We start from the raw sequence: 21205 nt of genomic DNA on the forward strand, positions 1-21205 counted from the left end.
ATAACTGCCTTGAACGACATCTCTGAAATAATTCAGGAAATTCATCTTGACAAGAATCTCAATATATATATATATATATATATATATATATATATATATATATATATATATATATATATATACACACACAAACATACATACATATACATATATATATATATATATATATATATATATATATATATATATATATATATATATATATATATATATATATATATATATATATATATATTTATACAGATATTTACGAACATGCCCAAACACACATCAGTGCGACTCACATCAGTGTACTTTGATGTTTGGTAAGTAAGAGGGAGGCCCCTAGTGGTGAAGTTCAAACAACCTGACCTTTTAGCTCTGCTGAGAGATGAAGGTGTTGAGAGCTTTGTGAAGTCATTCGCAGCACTGGGGGAGGTTGCTCCTCGGCCCTGATTAGAGATCAGTTCGTCCAGAGAGTTTCCAGTAGCTGTTTTAGATTTACAAAAGACAACGATTACATTACAGTCAAAATAAACTGCGTCTCTGTGAATAATTAATCAAGGTCTCTCTAAACATTGCTTTCTGTGTTATCAAAATGTATGTTTTGATTAATAAAGAGAAGCAGCGATGGGAGTTTGAAATGTATGCATATTTTCTAATGTATGCTATTGGGACGTTATAAATTCCGGAGATAATTGCACTTGACAGCAGGTAAAGGAACATTCCTGTTCTTAAGTCCGAGATCCACAGTGAGACTAAACAAATCCAGACTCAGCTCAACTGTGATTCAGTGGCGGAACACAGGCTTTATTCTCAACCACTGTGGGACTTGCTGTTTCCATGGTAACTTATCCTCTGTGACATTTCTCTGGCTAAGGGAGTGCGTTCATGAGCAAAAGACCCTTATCATAACCTGCTGCATCACTTTACAAAGCTACAATGCAGAAGTTATCTCCGTCTGTAAACATGCACTGAGGTGAAAATCTCAAAAATGCTATACATTGTGATCAAAGTCGTATTAAAACTAATTGTTTCAAGTGTTGGGCAAATCTCTATTTTATATAACATTCGTTTGTTTTAAAGGCCTAAACTCATGGAAGCATTTCTTAACGCAAAATGGTTCAATAAATAGGCCTGAATAAATAAATAAATTCGTTTTTTTTCCCGAGTTTTACCGTAGATTTATCCCGCAGGTGAGTCGAATCGCGCGGTTAAAAGATTCATCGATTCATTCAGTGATTCTTTCTGTAGCATTAGTGGCGACAAGTGCTTTTTTTTGTGGGTTATCGGCGAATCATCAATCAACCAGTTGCTTAAAATTTATTTTTTATTATCATCGTTTGTTAACATTTCTTTGAAAAACAGTCAGTTCACATCTTAAGAGTTAAATCTCAGTTCAAGAACCAGATACTAAATCAGTTTGGATTAGTGCCGCTCCGACTGTCGCTCGTTGAGACTCAAATCTGATTCGTTTGGTGAGAGAGGCGTGTTCGTTCACTCGGTCCAACCAATAACGCTGCCTCCTAGAGTTCAGATGGTTCGGACGTCAGTCACGCGCTTCAAACGGGAGAGCCACCGGAGAACGAGTCAATGCGCGCAACGAGAACGATTCGTTCATTTAAAAGATTTGTTCAAAAACACCGATTCGTTAGGGGCTCTAACTGCGATCCACCGCGAGACATTTAGCTACATGTTTTGGATACAGTCTTGGATACCGTTTTTGCGTGAAAAAAACTTAAACCGGCGTTCAACAGCAGACCGCAGAACACCAGCGGTGGAAACTTTTTAGTCACGGAAACATTGTTCATCTGGCTTTGTGGTTTTGGATCCTCTGCTCTGTCCCCGACCGATGTAGTTTCGGTGGATCTCGGTCCGGTTTAAGCTCGATGTTACAAGACCCCGCCGTTTAAATATGTTTTAAAGTATCTGTTTTCATACGCTGGCATCGTCTCGTGCGAACCCGCCAACGCCTTTTCTCTGCTCGGCTTCGTTATCCGTCAAGGTGAAGGAACATTACCGCAACGTCCAGTTTTAAAGGTTCCCTTTAATCGTTTATAAACGTTTTGCAAAATGGGTTGCACGTTAAGTGCTGAAGATAAAGCAGCGATGGAGAGGAGTAAGATGATTGACCGGGACCTGCGGGAGGACGGAGAGAAAGCATCCAGAGAAGTCAAACTACTGCTGCTCGGTATGACACGGTAGCATTTAGTCATATCAGTGTTTAATTTTGTGGTACACTGTTTACTTTTTTTCTGTGTTGTTGTTGTTTTTTTCTTTCACGAATCGCTTGTCGATTGCCTTCGCTAATGCGAAGCGCTTCAAAAAGTCAGCTTGCCGTGTTAAAATTGAAAACAGCTTAATGAAATATTTCACAGAGTGTAGAACAAAGATCGACAACCTGTTGAACATTATTCAGACCTGTCGACTAAATTACGAAGCGGATTCAGAATGTGCCGTGTTTGTACTAGTCTTGGCTCGGTGTGCTGTCAAAACATGTTTCTCTTTGGCAGTCCTCCCCCAGTGTCCCACAAACATCCAGTGAGCATCACATTTTATTACCATATTTAACCTACAGCATTTGGTCGCTCTGTGTGACAAGAGAAGCGAACACACACACACACACACACACACACACAGAGCCGGGGATCACAACAAAACAGTGTGACTATGGCAGTATTCCAGCTATCAAAGCGTGATGGAATTCAGGAGATAATGGCTGATTTGGACCATCAGAGTGACAAAATACTGGTGTTTCGTCTGTCTTGTTTGTTTTTGGATTCTAAGTGGGAAGCGTGCTAATTTTGAGAGACAGAAGCGCCCAAGAAAACAGTTGCATGCAGGTAGATGTTATTAAAAGCAATGTTAATTGCTTCTAAACTCATTACCATAAAAAGATATTCTCATAAAGTAGCGAGTGCCTTGTGACAGAGAGGTGCTTTCCCCTGAGTAAATCATACTGCGGTCAGTGACATCCGTGATTTCTGTGTGGGATTGTGTTCCTTTACACTGATATTCTTCTACATGCAGACTCTTGTCAAAACGGGTTAAAGCTGTTTGAGTAGATTAAGCAATCGTGCATATCCAAGACAGCATTCCCGTAAGTGGATCAACATTTGTGTGATCTTTGTTTTGTGATCTCCCCGAGTTATGAAACCCTCTCCTTCGTACCATTTAAATGATGCATCGGGGCATGTAGGGGTTGGGAGGGGAGGGGGGGGGGGCGGCTTTCTACTCTGGATGTGGAAACCAACATTACGCTGGAAGTGGGACGAGCGTTTCAATGAGCCGAATATTACATGCTCCGTTAAACACAGAATGCAGTTCATAAATAAAAGGCGCTCTGAAAGAACTGTCCGAGGACGGCGAGTTCTGAGGTTACAGCTGGACCAAGACCAACTCCTCTGAACTAGCGAGTCTTTCTGAATTACTGATTGTTCTTATACGAGCTTGCTGTTTTAATACTGCTGGTGAGATTAGGTGACACGGCAACATCCCTAGGCAAGAGGATCGCAACTGTCTAGCAGAGTCGACTATGGATGAGTTGTAATTAGCATTGCACAGTGAGCTCTGAGCTTAATCACATTGTGGGAATTCACTTGTGGCTTTTTCTTTGTGTTCTCTGTGAATCTCCTGACATCAGCAGATTCGGGTGCATTAGGCTATGATGACTCTACTATTACTTCTGGCTGAACTGCAATTCAAGCGGGCTGTTTAAAGGGCTACTCCGCTCAAAAAAAAAGAAAATTCTGTTAACTTTTACTCACCCTTATGCTTTCCAAACCTGCGTGTCCGCTTCGAAACACAGTATCACAGGATGTTTTGAAGATAATTGGGAACTAAACTGCATTTTGGAGCCAGTTGAATTCAATTTTATTCACAAAAAACATGAAGACATTTTTTTTTGTGATCAACCCTATCAAGGACAAAATAGAAGTACTCCATACAAAGAATTGTTTACCCAAAAATTAAAATTCTGTGATTAATTACTGGCACTCATGTTGTTCTAAACCCGTACAACCTTCATTCGTTGCTTTGATCTGAAAAAAAAAAAAAAACACAGCTGATACAAAACAGTATACGCTGAATTGTTGAATAAAGTTTTTATTTTGGTACAAAAAGTATTCTTATAGTATTCTTATAACATTAACTCCTGATTATTTTACCAATCTCTTGGTGAGTAAAGAAAGAAGAAAAGTGTTTTTTTTAACCATTTCATTTTGAGTTCTAAAAACCATGCAGAAATTGTTTTAATAAGTTGATTATTTTTATTTATTTATTTTAGCCTAGGAAAGTTGTTGTCTTGAAAATAGCACACTTAATATTTAACTAAATTAACATCACTAGAGATGCTGCATCTATTGTGTTCCCCCAACCCCGAACCTCTAGTCTCTCAGAAAGTTCAGTGTTTCACACTTGTAATTACGACATTGTGGAAAGATCACATTTATGAGCTGAACTCACACGAATGCCCAATCTGTTAAAAAAAGTCCTTTTGTCTTCAACAGAAAAAACCGAGGGTGAGTAAATAATGACGTTTTTGGTTTAAACTCTCCATTTCTGAAAGAAACCTTTTGCTCGTCAGCTGAGAGATGATTTCTCGATGTAAAATTAGTTTCCGTTTGAAAACACCATGATTATCCCACATGAGGATATTGCTCAGTAGGGGGTTCGTCCTCAAGGGTCAGCCCACTGCTCAATGTAAACCTGGACTATTGAAATAGAAAAAAAAAGATATAAATCATAAAACATGGCTCTGCTAGGCTACGGATGATAATAACAGCCATCTTAACCACACTGCACATGCCACGGCAGCTAACTGTATAATTACAGCAGGAGTAAGCCATTCACACACCCATTGAAACGCTCACAGATGTGTATGTGACTGTGCCATGCAGAACCAGTGAAACCACGTGTGCCTCTCAAGTGGCTGTAAATGCAGTGCTATGGTTACTTATTAGGAAAAAGTGTGCAAGTTCTGATCTGCAATCCAGTTTGTGTGAAAAGAACAAATGCATTGACTTTGGCTGATCCTAAATCAGTGCTTTCACCCGTTCATTCCGATTGCTTGTGTATTTTACTTTGTAACACGAGTAACAGTTTTGAGCAATTCTCCAATAATAATTAATACACATATTTGATCTAGAGAAGCAAAATGCATGATACTGTCGTTGGCAGATTTTTACTGCTGATTTGATTCACAGTATGTTAATGAGAGAGCTAACGTTGTAAAATGTCTTGTATCCAGTTCATACAAAAATGTTAATTATTTCAACATTTGCTCACCATCAAGTTTTTTCAAACAAATTTCTTCCATTTTTTTGTGCTTAACATAACATGTTTAAAACAACCTGAGTATGAGGAAATAATGACAGAATCTTTTGGGTGAACTTTTCCTGCAGTGATTCATGCACAAATCAAACCGATTCGACGTTTTTTGAGTAAACCTATCCTTTAAACAAAAATGACTAGCCCACATCCGGCTTGCCTAAGTGTACGCTGGTGGAAAGGTCGATAGGTTTGTGTGTTCTCGATCTATTTGGCAATTCCAGAACGGACTATCATGAAAACTCAGTTTGGCTCAACCATTGATAACTCATTGACCTTTTACTTGTGCCAAGGCCTCATCAGACATGGCAGGACGTTTTGGCCGTCTCGCTCTCAGCTGCAGCATGCCTGCGGTTCAAGGCTCTCAGAAGAAATTTTCCACATGATTCTCTAGCCCCCAAGACCCACAATTATTCCTTCACCATGCCATAAATTTGGGCTAATATGGCAGCAAGCCACACCTCAGAAGCAGACATTATTGATCTAACCCTTTATGCATCCTACAGTAGATTTGCTGCACGTAACCACCGGCACAAATGATCCTGAAGACTGAACAGTCGATCAGTTGTTACTGGACCAGATTTATTTTTTTCAACCAGAATGGAAAGCCAAAGGATGTTTTAATTCAAGTCTTATTCATTTGAGTACAAAAATGTAGGTATGTAAAAGATACGTACGTGCAATGCCTGCAAAATGGCATATTAATGTAAAGTGTTATGTAAACTACGCTAATATTAATTCAAGTAAAGCATTGGATTACGTATTACGTATCATGTGTCCACTGGCCTGCTTTCTCATGTTGGTACAAACATCTCTTTCTGGTGTGTTAGTTAATAAGCCGTTTAAGTGAGTCATTTGACTTGGTTAAAAAAAGTTCACCTATCGTAGCCCCCGCTGTCCTCACAAACACTTCGGCTGGGGGAGCTAACATCAGACAAACCTTTCATCTTCAGGGTATTTAATCTCACCGTATGGCAAGCACAACCCGAAATAGAGAGCTCGTTCTGCAGCTCATGCTGGGCTTGTGATGTGGGAGGCAGAGGTTGAAAGCTTCCATTCATCTAATGCAGACCTTCTCCTGAGCGTGTGATGTTTGGGGTCAGGCGAATAAACTGCATTTATCGATTTGCCATATCAACCTCATCAACAACGTTCTGTGTTGTTTGTGCTCTTTTAGGTGCTGGGGAATCGGGGAAGAGCACAATAGTGAAACAAATGAAGTGAGTGTTTTGATTTTTTTGGGAAAAAATAAAAATAATAAAATGATTTCCTTTATGCGGATATGCAAGACATTCCCTCTGCTTTTTGTTCTCGTTGTGGAAAACCTTCAGGCAAACGTTTGGCCACTATGACATACAGTGTAGTGGTTATATAATTGCATTAAGTATTTATTGATTTTATAATTATTAAGCGCATAATTCATTTTAGATGTTTTTTATATTGTACATAAATGTATATGTTTATGCAAAATAAATATATTTAGTGCAGTTTTAGTTCATAATTATAGATGGGTAGTTATACACACACAAACACACACATTATATTTATAAAAAAATTAAAAATGCCATTGTATATAATATTTAATCTACAAAATGTAATAATTTCTGATGTTATGTATTCTAATATATATGTGTGTTAATATTATGTTGTATATTAATATATAAAATGTATATGTATATTATACAGCAAGTGTGTGTGTGTGTATTCACACACATAAATAATTGTTCTATATAATTATTAGAACATATATAACTATTAAATAATGTCATTAATAATTGTATTAAAAATAAATATAAAATCATTGTATATGACAAACATTTTATGTAATAATAATAATAATAATATAATTTTGTATAGAAATGAATGATTATATGGCCATTCAAGAAATCTAAATTTTCCCCATTTGTTTACTATTTGAACAGAATTTTTTTAGTTCGTGTAGCACTACCGTTAGAATTCATCATCATGGCCTCTTGTGCACACAGTTTATAGAGATATAATACTGGCAGTTATTATTGGATCTTGTTGATTGAATTGTTTTGTATGATGTGCATTATCTGATCTGTTTTACTTAAGGATCATTCATGAAGATGGCTACTCGGATGAGGAGTGCAAGCAGTATAAAGTCGTAGTTTATAGCAACACTATTCAATCCATCATTGCCATTATTAGGGCCATGGGCCGCTTAAAGATCGACTTTGGGGATCCTGCAAGAGCGGTAAGATAAATAAATAAAAACACTTCTCTCGTGTAGAGTACAGTGTTGCCTATCAAATTCACCCTCTGGTCAACCCAAAAAGAGCTTACAACTTGGAAAAACTTAAAAAAGTATTTCGGATCATTTATAAAATCATGACGCCATGTACCACCATAATTGGTCATTATTTCTAAATACACTAAGAACACACTGATGTTTTCCAACAGTGTTTTTTGCCAAATATTTCACCAAAGGAAGAATGATTTATATTCATAATATTTAGCAATATAAATAGAAATAAATAGCATTTAGCATTCCATAGAGGAAACATTTTTGATGGACAAAATAAATGTTTTCAGTCCAGGAATAAATATAAAACTGAACAAAATTTAATGTATTTTTAGCTACTACCACCAAAAAAATCTAAGACATATATCAAACAGTCAAAAAGACTTCTGTTGTTCTGTTTAACGTCAGGACGATGCTCGGCAGCTCTTTGTCCTCGCCGGCACTGCAGAGGAAGGAGTCATGACCCCTGAGCTCTCTGGGGTCATCCGCCGGCTGTGGAAGGACGAAGGAGTACAGACGTGTTTCGTTAGATCGCGAGAGTATCAGCTCAATGATTCAGCAGCCTAGTAAGTGTCCTTGACTTTTTTTGTTCAACTTTACATCATTTTATTTTTACTTGCAGTACGTTTGGTTTGTCGTATCTTTTGTTAGAAGTGATTTGTTGACAGGAAATTAGTTTAGTTCGCAAATGGAAAAGATTCAGGCAGAGGCACAGCTGTACGTCTGATCATGCTCCATCTTGCTTGTGCAAACTTGCTCAGCTTCTTTTACCTGGTAGATTCCAGCTCATTTCTGGGGAAACTTGTGGCTGTCTTTTTCCCTCAGGTTTTTTTCATGTTACAGTCATTCTTTTGCTTGTTTTCAGCTTTGGTAGCCACTAAGAATGTTTCTAGTGATAATAATCAAGAGCCAAGTTCTTTCCTCTAAGTGGGACCCATGCTTTTATAGCAAAATCAGAAGGGTGGGTTGTTGTGATGGAAACATCTGTATTTTTACAACAGCAGCGCTTTGGTAACATCGGGCTGTATTGTAGTGATTCTCATTTTTGCACCCTCTCCCCACTTATCAGCCAGTATTCATCTCTGGTGCATTAAAATAAGTTGACAAAGGTGCTTTGCAAAACCAAAATACAAAACTTTTTTACACACATGGAATAAAACACACAACACATCACTGTTGTTATAGTTATATTGCAAAAAAATAGCGATCTGTCTTTAAATTCGATTTAAAACAAGATACAATATGGATATTTTTTTATATATTTTAAGGATATTCCTAAATAGAATAGAAAATATCCACCACCATAGTCATTTGTTATTCCCACAATATTAACCGAAAAGATAGACTTCAGTTTTCAAATGTACATACATGCATGTTTATATATTAAATATATTTATATATAATGTAAATTTAAATTAATATAAATATAAACATGTAAATGCATGTACTTTATATATATATATATATATATATATATATATATATATATATATATATATATATGTATATATACTGTATATAATAATAAATATACATAGTATACACATATATCATTTAAACAAAAACTTTTAGTTTGGAAACACCACAGATTTATTTATTAGCAAGGACGTAATAAACTGATCAAAAGTAATGGGAAAAACATTTTAAGAAACAGTTATTTTAATTGTCAATATTTTCAATCAAATCGCTCAGTACGCTTTGTCTCTTGTCCAGCTATCTAAACGACCTGGATAGGATATCCCACCTCACCTACATGCCCACTCAACAAGATGTGCTGAGGACTCGAGTCAAGACCACTGGCATTGTAGAAACACACTTCACCTTCAAAGAGCTCTACTTCAAGTAAGTGCCCTTCTCTCTCATTTTTTCTTCTTTCTTTCTTTCTAAGTCCTGATCACCGTAAACCTGTGTTGTGCTGCTTGTGTCTGCACAGGATGTTTGATGTTGGTGGCCAGCGTTCAGAACGGAAGAAATGGATCCACTGTTTTGAAGGTGTCACTGCTATTATCTTCTGCGTGGCGCTCAGCGACTATGACCTGGTGCTAGCTGAGGATGAAGAGATGGTGAGTTTCAGAATGGCACACTAATCTGTTCACATTTGTTATGATGGATTAATGACAAATAATCAGTGAGAAAAGCTGCTTCCAGATCTCAGTACCACAGGGGATGTTCCCATTCGAACTGGTTGTGTTAAAGTGATTTCCTCTTAGCTCCTGAAAAGGGCGCATAGTTTCCTCATGAGACCCAATTTCTTAAAATACACTGATTATTTTTCCATACAAGGATGATTTGAGGTTGCATATTGATTTTCAGTAGAGTCAATATGCACGATGTCAAAGAAATAAATAACCCTTGATTGTATTTGGGCACTGTTTTTTGTACTCTGTGAAAATCTCGGCTCTCTCTTGTCAAACCAAGCATTTTCCAAACAAATGTAAAAATTAGTCATGTAGTGATCTCGATGTGTCCACAGAACCGTATGCATGAGAGCATGAAGCTTTTTGACAGCATCTGCAACAACAAATGGTTCACAGACACATCCATCATTCTCTTCCTCAATAAGAAGGATCTGTTCGAGGAGAAGATCAAAAGGAGTCCACTTACGATATGCTACCCAGAATACTCTGGTGAGAATATTGTTCTTATAAATGAAAGGATATACTGAGGTACAAGCATTAGTAGTTTACGCTTCAATGGTGAATGATGATGCCCACTCAGGACGGGTTTGTTTCAGGACAGTATAGTCAACAATACTTTTTTTTGGATTTAGTCCCGGAAAACATGAACTATTTTAATCGTGTCTAAAATTAGATGGATCTGCAGATAACCAGTAAGTCGTATTTTTACTCGAGCGTCATTATATCGGTAGAGGCTTTAGGGCAAAAGGCAGAGTGCATGAGTTATTGCTTGTTTATAAAAAGTTATAAAATGAAGTAGGGACTATGTGAGGTTGAGTTTGAACAGCCTATCAGAGGAGAGGAGCTATTCGTTGTCCAAGTGCTGTGGAAAAACCTCTGTTTTGTGTCTGCTAGTCTTCATCCTGCAGGGCTGAGAGAATGTCTTGCCGGTTCGGAGATGTTTTAATGTCTCTCTCGGTCTTTATATTTTAAACACAGTACATTCACGGATGTTGGTTCGTGCTCAGCGTATTTCATTGAAATCTTTCATGTATAAAAAGTGGCACAGTTTATTTTGCCATTGGGCCGGACCATTAGCTGAACATTTTGCCTCACTAAAAATCTTGAATCACTAAGATGCTCTGATATACTCTTCCAAAAAGTGTTTTTATTTTGTGCCCTGAATAATCATGTCTCGTTCCTTCTCCATACCCCAAAAAGTTGCTGGAATAGGTACTCTTTTTATTTTAAACATATTTTAGAATATAATTTATTGCTATGATTGCAAAGCTGGATTTTCAGCAGCCATTACTCCAGTTTTCAGTGTCACGTGATCCTTTAGAAATCTTTCTTTATATGCTGCTCAAAAGAACAGCTTTTAGTACAGCGTAAGTAGAAGTCTTATGTAAGAATTTAAATGTCGTTTTTGTCTATTTGTTGCATGCTTGCTGAAAAAAAAATAGTAAAATCAGTAAATATATCGTATCCCAAACTTCTAAACGGTAATGTTAAATCACACAATCTCTGTTGTTCAGGAACAGACACTTACGAGGAGGCAGCAGCATACATCCAGTGCCAGTTTGAGGATCTGAACAGAAGAAAGGACACAAAGGAGATCTACACACACTTCACTTGTGCCACGGACACCAAGAACGTACAGTTTGTGTTTGATGCGGTCACTGATGTGATCATCAAGAATAACCTCATAGAGTGTGGCCTCTATTGAAGCAACATCTGTCTGATAAGGTAAATCCAGAGAAAGAGAAAAGGGTAAATTGCACTGTCAAGGTCTAGAAAAGTATGAAGGACGTCGTCTGAATATTCCATCTGCCATCAGTGGTTCAAACGTGAAAAATAACGACTTTATTTAATTCTTCGGCAACATGACTTCACCGTAGCCTCATTTTGGACAGCATCCGCTAGAGGCAACATAATGTTTCATAACGTTACAGGTTATGGCAAACGAATCATTTTTCTTTTAATTGCAAAAAGCAAAACAATGCAGTTGTATTTTGAAACATTTAACTCATCTAGAGCCATAAGGAATGATTATCTTGGTAATCAAGTAATATTGATAATTGCGTTAAATTAGTAAATTAAGTAATATATTTAAGTGTAAAATCAGACGTGCTGCATCGTTAATTTTGTGAGAAAAGATTGATTTTATGAAAAACAAAAATGTATACTAATATTATATAAACTGCCTTTTAAACATTCAAGCACTTTTAAGGTACCTTAAAAGTATGGCTGTTTTCAAGGGTTTTTCAGGACTTAAATTTGAAAAAATCAAATTCAAGCACTTTAAGCACCCTGTCACAGTTTCATTCAAAATACCTTAAATTGTTTTCTGAAGATCAACAAAGCTTTTACGGGTTTGAAACAACATGGGGGTAAGTGATTGTCATTTTGGGATGGAGTAACTTTTTAAGAATGTAAAAAACATATGTATTGAAACCCGCAGACCCCTGGTCATTTTAAAAACATGAAATGTGTTTTATATATTATTATTATTATTATTATTATTATTATTATTAAGACACTTTTTTTTATTGACAGTTATTTATGGAAGATTTCCGAAGTTCACTGACTGGTTTCTTCTGTTGGCGAACGAACAAGAGAGACTTCCTCCCCGCTGCATGCACTCTTTACACTAAATGCAGTACCTAAGCCCATGGACATTTTCCTCCCATATCCTTCTTAATAACAGTCTGTTATGGACATTATTTCTTTTTTGTTACTTTATTGCCATTACAGCTTCATTCTGTTCACTATGCATTAATCATAATCCACAACTGACAGTAATATGTGTCTATATACTAACCTCAGTTGCATCCAATATCTTTGTTTAGTTTTTTTTTTTAACACAACAGACAGCGAGATTTTGATCTGAGTGCTTTTAATAACAATATCAGTTCTTATTTGAAAGTTAGCTAATTTAAAAAATTTTTAAAGTTAGCTATTGTATTAATTTTTAGGACTGTATTTAAGTTTGCATATATTTGCATACTTCCCCGAATTAAGCAGCTAGTGTGGGAACTATTGTTGTATATTGTGTTATACCTTTAGTAATTCACAGCCCAAATCACACAGCAATAGGACGCCATTTATTTTTTCATTAATTAGGCATGGATCGTTTTATATAACGCTTCATACAACCCACTATTTTTGTATCTCTTGAAGACCAGTAAAGATGTGAACAAATGTTTTTCTCACAGATACATTTCTGAATGGTTCAGAAATAACGACTCTGTTGGGTCAAGAACACGATGGCCAGATTTTCATTCTTGATGGGGTACAAATTTTACAAGACTTGTTTGATGTGCTTTTGTTTAATCCTGTGGATTTCAGTATTTTTAAACAAATTGACACAATGTGATCTGGTTTTTAATACATGTATTTAATATTGAAATGTGCTGACATCAAGTCAGATGTTGCTTCCAGAACATGCCAAACAGCCAGAGTTACCAGCACGAGCAAGACAGACACGATCTGTATATTACTAAAAAAAGTATAGTATTCCAATTAGAGTACATTCATGTACTCAGTCTGTATTCATGCAACAATCTGTGAATTCTTTTCTATATCACTGTGCATTATTTTATTAAACTATTTTAGCTATAGTGCAGTTGAACATCTAGCTTTAATGATAGCACTGAATCACTAATATGCTAACAACCTGATTTGTTTAGCTTTCTGAAAACCCTTTTGTTGATTATAACTTAAAACCTGTTGTTTTATGGGCTTTTCTGATCACATGTAACTCTGCAAAACACAATGTCAACAATTTCCACAGATTTGAGAATATGCATATATAATCAAATTGCAAAAGAGTATATACATAATCACGATCAGAAATAATTTACATTTTAGTCTTTGATGTTCAAACGGTAAATGCAAATTTTAACAAAGAATCATACCTAAATATATTTTGTCTTGTTTTAATGAGACCGTGTGCATGATCTGATACTTCAAATGCCATTTCTGGATCTTTTGTTTCCTGCTATTCCAGTTGTTTCTCTGATGGTGTCTGTGCCTCTAAATATGTATATATGTGTATAGTCTCACGATTGTTAGATAACTTTACTATTCAGTTTTGCTGTCATGAAGACATCTCTTTTTGATTAGATAATACTCTTAGCAAAAAGAGTGTTTTGTTCTGTGGTTCATTCAAAATTAGCAAAGAGTCGGTGTTTGAAAATCCCAATTAAAACAATGTAAGGTCGGTGTTTTGTGAAAGTGCACAATTAGAGTAAAGCTAATGGTCAGCCATTTTCAGCACATAATATTAATTCAACACCAGCAAGCAGTGAAATTGATGCAAGTCTTTATTTCATGTGCCTACATTTACATTCCAAAACATCTCCACAAATTCAGACCTCAGGTTTTAAACAAAGCAACAGCCATTCTAGAATTTTCACTTGTTACTGTAATACTGTATCATAAATATATATATTTATTTCGCCATATATATTTTATATAGAACCTTTTTTGAAACGGATTTTTTTTTCCTACTCTTATTTACAAAACATACTGCCCTACTGTATTTGGGGCTGAAAAAGAAACATCTTTCATATATTGTGTGAGCTGGCTGAATTCATACAATCACGTCTTGCTGATATGCAAGTTTTAACTCTCTCAAAGGAAACCAGATGCTGTACATATAAGAATGTTTCTAATTGCTACCATGGGATCTGACGGGGTCCCACTTCGATCTTTTTAATAGAGCAATTAAATTTACTTTTCTTTTTCTGGAAATGAATGGGGGAAGAAAAAAAAAAACATCTAACCGTCAAACCTCTATAGGTTTAACATTAAAACACATCAAGAGGAAGCTTCTCTACAAGCATCAATAACTCATAGCATCAAAAGTCCCGTTCCTTTGGTAATCCTTCTCTCGTTGTCTCTACTAGTTGTATTTGGAAATGTTTTAGAGTCCCTTGACAGGGCAGAGGCCATTAGTCTAATCTGGAACTAGTCTCTGAGGTTTGGTAAAGTTGTTGAGGTTGTTCTTTGGCCGGGGATCCGCTGACCACACTTGACCGCTTGCTGTAGAGTTCACCTTTACGCCACCTGTGGATGTTCTTTTGTTATTGTGGCAACTTCACCAGAGTCAATCCAATCATGCTGGTGGGGATGGGGCAGAAAGATCTGAAAAAGTCAAATATTACAAAATGCTTGTTTACTACCACAGTTAGAAGTATAGATAGTAAAAAATAAAAATGGAGCTTTCATCAACTGAAGGTGTTTTTGAGTTATCTACTTAAAATGTTCCTTTTGTGTCCAGTGTAGACAGTAAGAATCTGCTTTGTTTTTTTTTAGGAAACATACCTTTGAAAAAGTAGATCGTATTTAGAACAGACCGCAATCCTTAAGGTTTTCTTTTATGATAATGTCTGTCACGGCGTTAAACACGATCTCGACATTCTTTGTGTCTGTGGCGCAGGTCATGTGTGCATAGATCTCTTTCACTCCCTTCTTCATGTTCAGATCATTAAATTGAGTCTTGATGTAGTTGCTGGCATCTTCGTATGTGTTTGGACCTGAAAAATCAGGATATTCAAAGTCATGTTTGGTGGGCAAATTCAGTGAATATTATTTGGACTGTTGTGTATTTGTATTTACAAATCCAGTACCACCAAGTGTTCGCGATGAGCTATGATGCTCATTTCCTTCATAGATCATGCTGATCTAAACCTGTTTGACCTTCTATCTACTGGGATGAATTTTTGAAGAATATTCTGATGACGCTATTTCAATATAATGATGTGAATAGCGGTGAAGTTATAAACACAGTGTAAAAGCACAGTTAAAGGTCCATACCAGAAAGAAGCCATATCAGAAATGGACTGAATTCAAGTCATTATTCACTAGTGTCCTCACTTCCTGTGAACCGTTAACATTTGAATACTTCAATGAGTTCATTTAAAAGATAGGCTTAAAGGAAAGATTCATTTGTCAGTCAGACATTGTCTCGTGAACATGCCAGGGAGAGCTAGGGCAAAGTAAGACTAACTTAAATTTAAGTCTGTACCACACAAAGCCATATGAATCTCTTTTATGATTGATTTTATGGTGCTTTGCTGTCATTATATAGCTTCTTAGCCCCAGTCCTCATCTGCTTTTAGTAAATGTAAAAGAATGCCCAAGATGCTTTCTTTAAAAAGTTATAGTTCTACAGAAGAAAGGGATACAGATTTGGAACGGTTTGAGGGTGACATAATTAATTTTTGGGTAACTTGTGGTTTAAAGGTGATGTGTTTATTTTTATTGAGACCTCACTCACCGTCATATTCAGGAAAACAGATACTCAGGTGGACTTTCTTGATCTTCTCCTGGAAAAGATCTTTCTTGTTGAGGAAAAGCACAATGGAAGTTGTGGCGAAGAACCTGTGGTTGCAGATACTGTTGAAGAGATGGAGACTCTCATGCATGCGGTTCTGAGGGAAACATGAGAAATAAGATGACAGAAGATGAGATGCACTGGTAAAGCTTAAAACATCATATCAAATTCATTGTTCAGTCACTGTAATGTAAATAATCTTGTGTTCTTTGCTGATTAAAGGATGTGTAAAGACTGTTCTTCGCTCTTTGAAATAAAGTGGTTTGCTCAACACTGGTTCATTAGGAAAAGAACTAGCAGAAAAACAGCATGCAGTAAACAGTAAAACTGTTGGCACTACAAACCAGTGTTTTCATAATTAAATAAAATAACATGATAAAACACACCAATTTTCAATATCAAGCAGCAGGACAAACTTTTACATCTTTTACATCTAAAAATAGCTGGACGCAGATGAGACCAGAAGCTATACCTATAGAATTTACAAAATCGCCCATTTTTATGTCAGGAAAAAGATGGATAGAAGAGTCATTTTTGGTTCCACAAAGAATATTTCGGTGAACAATTTTTCCTTGGTGTGAAGAACATGTTAAAAAAATAAAAGAACCTTATTCCTCTATAAAGAATCTTTTGTTCAGTCGAAAGACTTCATAGATGTTGTTTATGGAACCATAGACACCAATAAAACATTTATTTTTTAATAGAATTGCCCAAAGATGAGTACTTACCACTTCATCATCTTCTACCAACACCATGTCATAAGCGCTCAGGGCTCCACAGAAGATGATGCAAGTCACACCTTCGAAACAATGAATCCACTTCTTCCTCTCTGACCTCTGGCCACCCACATCAAACATCCTGCAGCCCAGTGAAACGTCACAAAATGGTTTCATTCAAAATGCTGGTTCTTTTTGCTCTAGTTACACAGAATCTGCTGAAAACTACCTGGCACTCTCCTGGACAGACAGTTTCTTTACAGCAGGAATTTTTGTCTCTCAATTTTTACTGTCAGAATGAACCAGGTAAGACACACCTGAAGTGAAGCTCTTTGCAGGAGAACTGCTCCTCAATGATACCAGTAGTCTTGACTCGAGATCTCAGCACATCCTGCTCAGTGGGGAGGTAGTCAGGTTTGCAGATTCTGTCCATTTCGCTCAAGTAGCTGTTGGAGATGAGCCATAAATTAACAGACGCACCTGAATTGTCCCATCTGCTAAAGTCCTGAAAATCTCCAAAGCATAAAAACTCTACTATAGGAGTGTCAAACTCAGTTCATGGAGACCCCACGAGTTAAGCTACAACCTTAATTAAGCATACCTGATCTAGATAATCATACAAGATTATTGCTTCAGGGTTTGAACTAAACTCTCTCCAGAAGTTCTGACCCCCAGTGTGCCGCATTTCCATAAAACAAAGAGAAGTATGCAACCGCATCCTCAGGTCCCTGCTGAGTGTTATACTCACTATCCAGCAGAGTCGTTCAGCTGGTACTCAGCAGCTCTATCAAACGAGGCCTGCACACCCGAATCCTTCCATAGCCTTTTGATAACATCGGCCAGCTCTGGAGGCATGGATCCCTCCTCAATGGAGTCAGACAAGTTCTGGAGCTTCTGACCATCCTCCTACATGAGGTAAAGAATTGGGGCACTGTTAGCCATCCTGCAGTGAGTTAGTAATTCCTTCTATTATTTAATAGTCACAAAATAAAAAGGAAGTAGCAACAGAGCTTTTGTGACTTAATTGTGACTCCAAGTGTATTATCGAAAAAAAAGTTTGCATGGACAGGCTTTAAGCAATCTAAATGTTTGGAGAATCCTGTATGGAAAAGTCTATTCATTTCAATTATCCATTAATATACACCCTGTAAAGATAAAGAAGGTACATAAGATGCACTTTTTTAAAAGGGTGAAAACTTTTTTCTAGAGAGTGTAGATCATGAACAGTTGAAATGAAAACAGATGGGGCGAATTCTAATACGCCAAAGTTTTGCATGTGTGCATTTTGTTTACATCTGAACTACTACACACTAATCACTGGTCTTTTTTGTATTTTGTAGATGTTTTGCAGACCTGTGCTGCTGGTGACCCAAAGTTTATATCCAGCATCTCCATGCCTCTGATGATGGCCAGAGCAGATTGCAGGATGTTGCCAAAAATAATAGATCGAAACTCCATTTGTTCTTCTTTTGTATAACCACCTTGATGGAGAATTCTTGGGGAGAGCAACAGAGTTTTTGATTAATGTTTTGAAGGGGAGTACTGTACATAAAGTACATATACAGGGCAGGCTTCACATTCACTACCATCTGTTGGTCACACATTAGCATTACAAGGGATACGACATTGTATGCACTGACACTTCCCAAATGCGCACCAACGGTTAAAGAAAAATTTGACTAGAATGCATGGATGCATTTAAAATATATATCCTGAATTCTGTGCATCCACATCCCTTATAGATACAGACTATTTATGGATATTTGGATATAATGCGTATATTTTGGATGTTGCATGTGTTTAAACTCACTTCATCTGTTTTACAATGGTGCTCTTCCCTGACTCACCAGCACCTACAAGACAAGAAAAATATGATGCAGAACAATGCATGAGCCAAATAAAAACAAACGAGGAGCCCTGAAATGCTCTTAAACTGAATTTAAAACAACATTCCAGCTAAATTCCCTCTGTGACGTTTAGCTTTTAAATATCTCAGTAAATATCAAACACAATTACAAAGACACAGAATGAAAGGTGAATTCTCGAAGCAGAAAGACTGATATAGCATTTTCCTGTAAAACGTACTCCCGTCAATCTTTTGAAAAACGTTTACAGTGTACATGATGGTTACTGTAGGTCATACGTGTTACATAGTGCCTGAATTTAGTTTTTTGAATTTTCATTTTAATAACGAGGTCAATGTTAAGCAGTAGATGATCTGTTAAAAATAAACTCATAGATAGTCACTGATGGCCAGGTCAGAGGAAGGCTCTTTATTCTGCTTATAAAGTGACCCAATTGGATTTGTGTTAGGGAAAGCCTCTCAGAAGATCACTGACACTTTGATTCGTCTTGGAGCTCAGTCAGTCCAGGGCAAGGGGGTGGGGCTCAACCGTCTCCCAGGGCAACTGTCACTCTTAAGTGCCCTTTGCTTCCTAAGCTAACTGTAGTCGTGAAGAGAACATGCGTCATCTAGTTTAGCAACTAGATTAAATTATGCTGTCTACTTCCTAATTCTCAGGTGTGAACGCATATCAGCACTATTATTACCATACTTTTTGGCTTTTATCGTACAAAAAGTGCATGAACTAAATTACTGAGAATACTCACTTCAATAATTTACTATACAGAGATGGAGGAGGATGCATCTATAACAAATTTATCTACTTCTAATTTAGTATTTGAATGTTGTTATTATTATTTTAGAATAGCAGGTCATGAACGTACAGTTCAGACAGGAAGTCATTTAGAAATCAGGTGTTTCATTGAGAAATCAGGTCGGTACTTAATCAATGCATCTGTCTCACAGTGATTTGCAACTACAATTGCTCACTGATGTAATGTGTCTTGATGTAATAAACTGTTAGGAGCACTCAAACCGGCCTCCTTTGCTTTCTGTTCCCATTGGAAGATAAACTGAACCTGAGCTTAAGAGGATCGGGGCTTAAATCATCACAGTAATCGGATTCAGGTCTTCCTGTCAAATCACAGTGTTCTTCAGGTTGTGATCTTTTAAGGCGACTTCATTCGCAGTGAAAATGTGCTGAAGACAAGCTGGAATCGAACATTTTTAAAAGCTAATCTAAACTTTTAACCAGACAAACATCATTTCTGTTAAAACTGGTTACCAGAAAAAGAGCTGACCTGCATCACTTAATTTGCATGCAAAATCATTGCTAGTGTTGTATATGCCGTTATACGGTGCAAAATAACATAATCTTTTTTTTTCTGTAAATGGTATGTAATCTCTTATGTTGCATTATGAATTCAAACATTACAACTGATTACAGTTGTGTCCTTTATAATATTACATAAGGTAGTCTCAAATCCTTTTAATCCAGATTTGTCTTAAGGCGCTGCATCTATAACTCCTAATAAATAGATAAACAAACTTTCTCATAGTGTTGACTGTTCTGAAGTCACTTGAGTCACTTATTAAGCTGCGAGAAATCAGGTTGCTACTTAATCAGTGCATCTGTCTCACAGTGTCATATCAATTATCAAGGATGCATATATCCTATGTTCAGAAACAACTGAAGTTCTTCAAAGATGCTAATATCTGCTGCAACTTCTTCCAGCTTACTAGTAGTGACCACCTGTTGCAGGAACAAATGTACATAAAGCATCTGTAGCTCATTCTGGATGCAGAATCTCTTAACTCAGCACCATTGGGTTGAGGAATCAAACGAACACCAATTTCTTACCCAGCAGCAGAAGTTTGACGGTTTTTGCTTCTTTATCAGCATCTTCCTGGAGCTGTTTTTCCAGCTCTTTGGACTTCTTGGCCATTTCCTTATCCTCTGCGCTCGCTCCGCTACCCATCTCGTCGTCTGACGCTTCCCTGTCAAGTTCCTCAAGGAAAGAAATTTTGCCGGCTTCCCCTGTGCTTTGCGGAGAGAGAAATGGATACAGGTAGCCCTGTACTTTGGATCACGTGGCAGGAGGAGGGTCGCAAAAGTCTTGATTCCTCTTCTAGGTGTGACTGACCTACCTCGGGATGGACGAGCGGATAGAGACAGTCACAGAGACTGATGCAGAATGCCCTGCTTCCTCCTTTGGTTGCTCTATCCCCTCTAATTCCTCCTTGTCCACCTCAAAAGTCTTAGCTTAGGATTGGGGAGGGCTTTGCTGATCTTCCTGTGTGAACCAGCCAATCCTATTAGCTCGGCTAACAAGGACAGAAATGAAGGTTGTAAAAAATTAGGACCAATGCTTCTAATAAATTAGCTTTTGACATTGATCAGATGATAATATCGGTTGGGGCTTGTTTGGTATTTTGACTGATACGGTGAAGCTTTCGTCTGTTCTAGGACTGTTTCACAATCTTTAAAGATTCAGAAAATGTGCATGTAGAAAATCTGTCTACCTTACTGTCACCACATAGTGGTTCTTAACAATATTTCAGTCTGTTAAAGTCTAAAATTTTGATTTAGTTCTTAGAGGTCAGAGGATGAAGGGT

General features: G+C 37.0%; 2 protein-coding genes across 2 annotated transcripts; one reads left to right on the top strand and one right to left on the bottom strand.

Annotated features, from left to right (window-relative positions):
- Positions 1 to 1527: 1527 nt before the first annotated feature.
- gnai3 (guanine nucleotide binding protein (G protein), alpha inhibiting activity polypeptide 3) lies at positions 1528 to 13637 on the top strand. The gene is made up of 9 exons (XM_043246539.1): positions 1528 to 2170; positions 6485 to 6527; positions 7384 to 7525; positions 7982 to 8139; positions 9287 to 9415; positions 9507 to 9636; positions 10047 to 10200; positions 11226 to 11436; positions 12247 to 13637. Exons 1-8 carry the CDS (start codon positions 2053 to 2055, stop codon positions 11414 to 11416), a joined length of 1065 nt encoding a protein of 354 aa, XP_043102474.1. The 5' UTR covers positions 1528 to 2052; the 3' UTR covers positions 11417 to 11436; positions 12247 to 13637.
- A 333-nt stretch (positions 13638 to 13970) lies between these two features.
- gnat2 (guanine nucleotide binding protein (G protein), alpha transducing activity polypeptide 2) lies at positions 13971 to 20579 on the bottom strand. Its single transcript, XM_043246541.1, has 8 exons — positions 20451 to 20579; positions 18557 to 18599; positions 18100 to 18241; positions 17495 to 17652; positions 17064 to 17192; positions 16759 to 16888; positions 15974 to 16127; positions 13971 to 15230 (listed from the first exon to the last, which is right to left on the bottom strand). Exons 1-8 carry the CDS (start codon positions 20566 to 20568, stop codon positions 15040 to 15042), a joined length of 1065 nt encoding a protein of 354 aa, XP_043102476.1. The 5' UTR covers positions 20569 to 20579; the 3' UTR covers positions 13971 to 15039.
- Positions 20580 to 21205: the final 626 nt, after the last annotated feature.

This window comes from Puntigrus tetrazona, chromosome 8, assembly GCF_018831695.1.
Source record: "Puntigrus tetrazona isolate hp1 chromosome 8, ASM1883169v1, whole genome shotgun sequence".
NCBI lineage: Eukaryota > Metazoa > Chordata > Actinopteri > Cypriniformes > Cyprinidae > Puntigrus > Puntigrus tetrazona.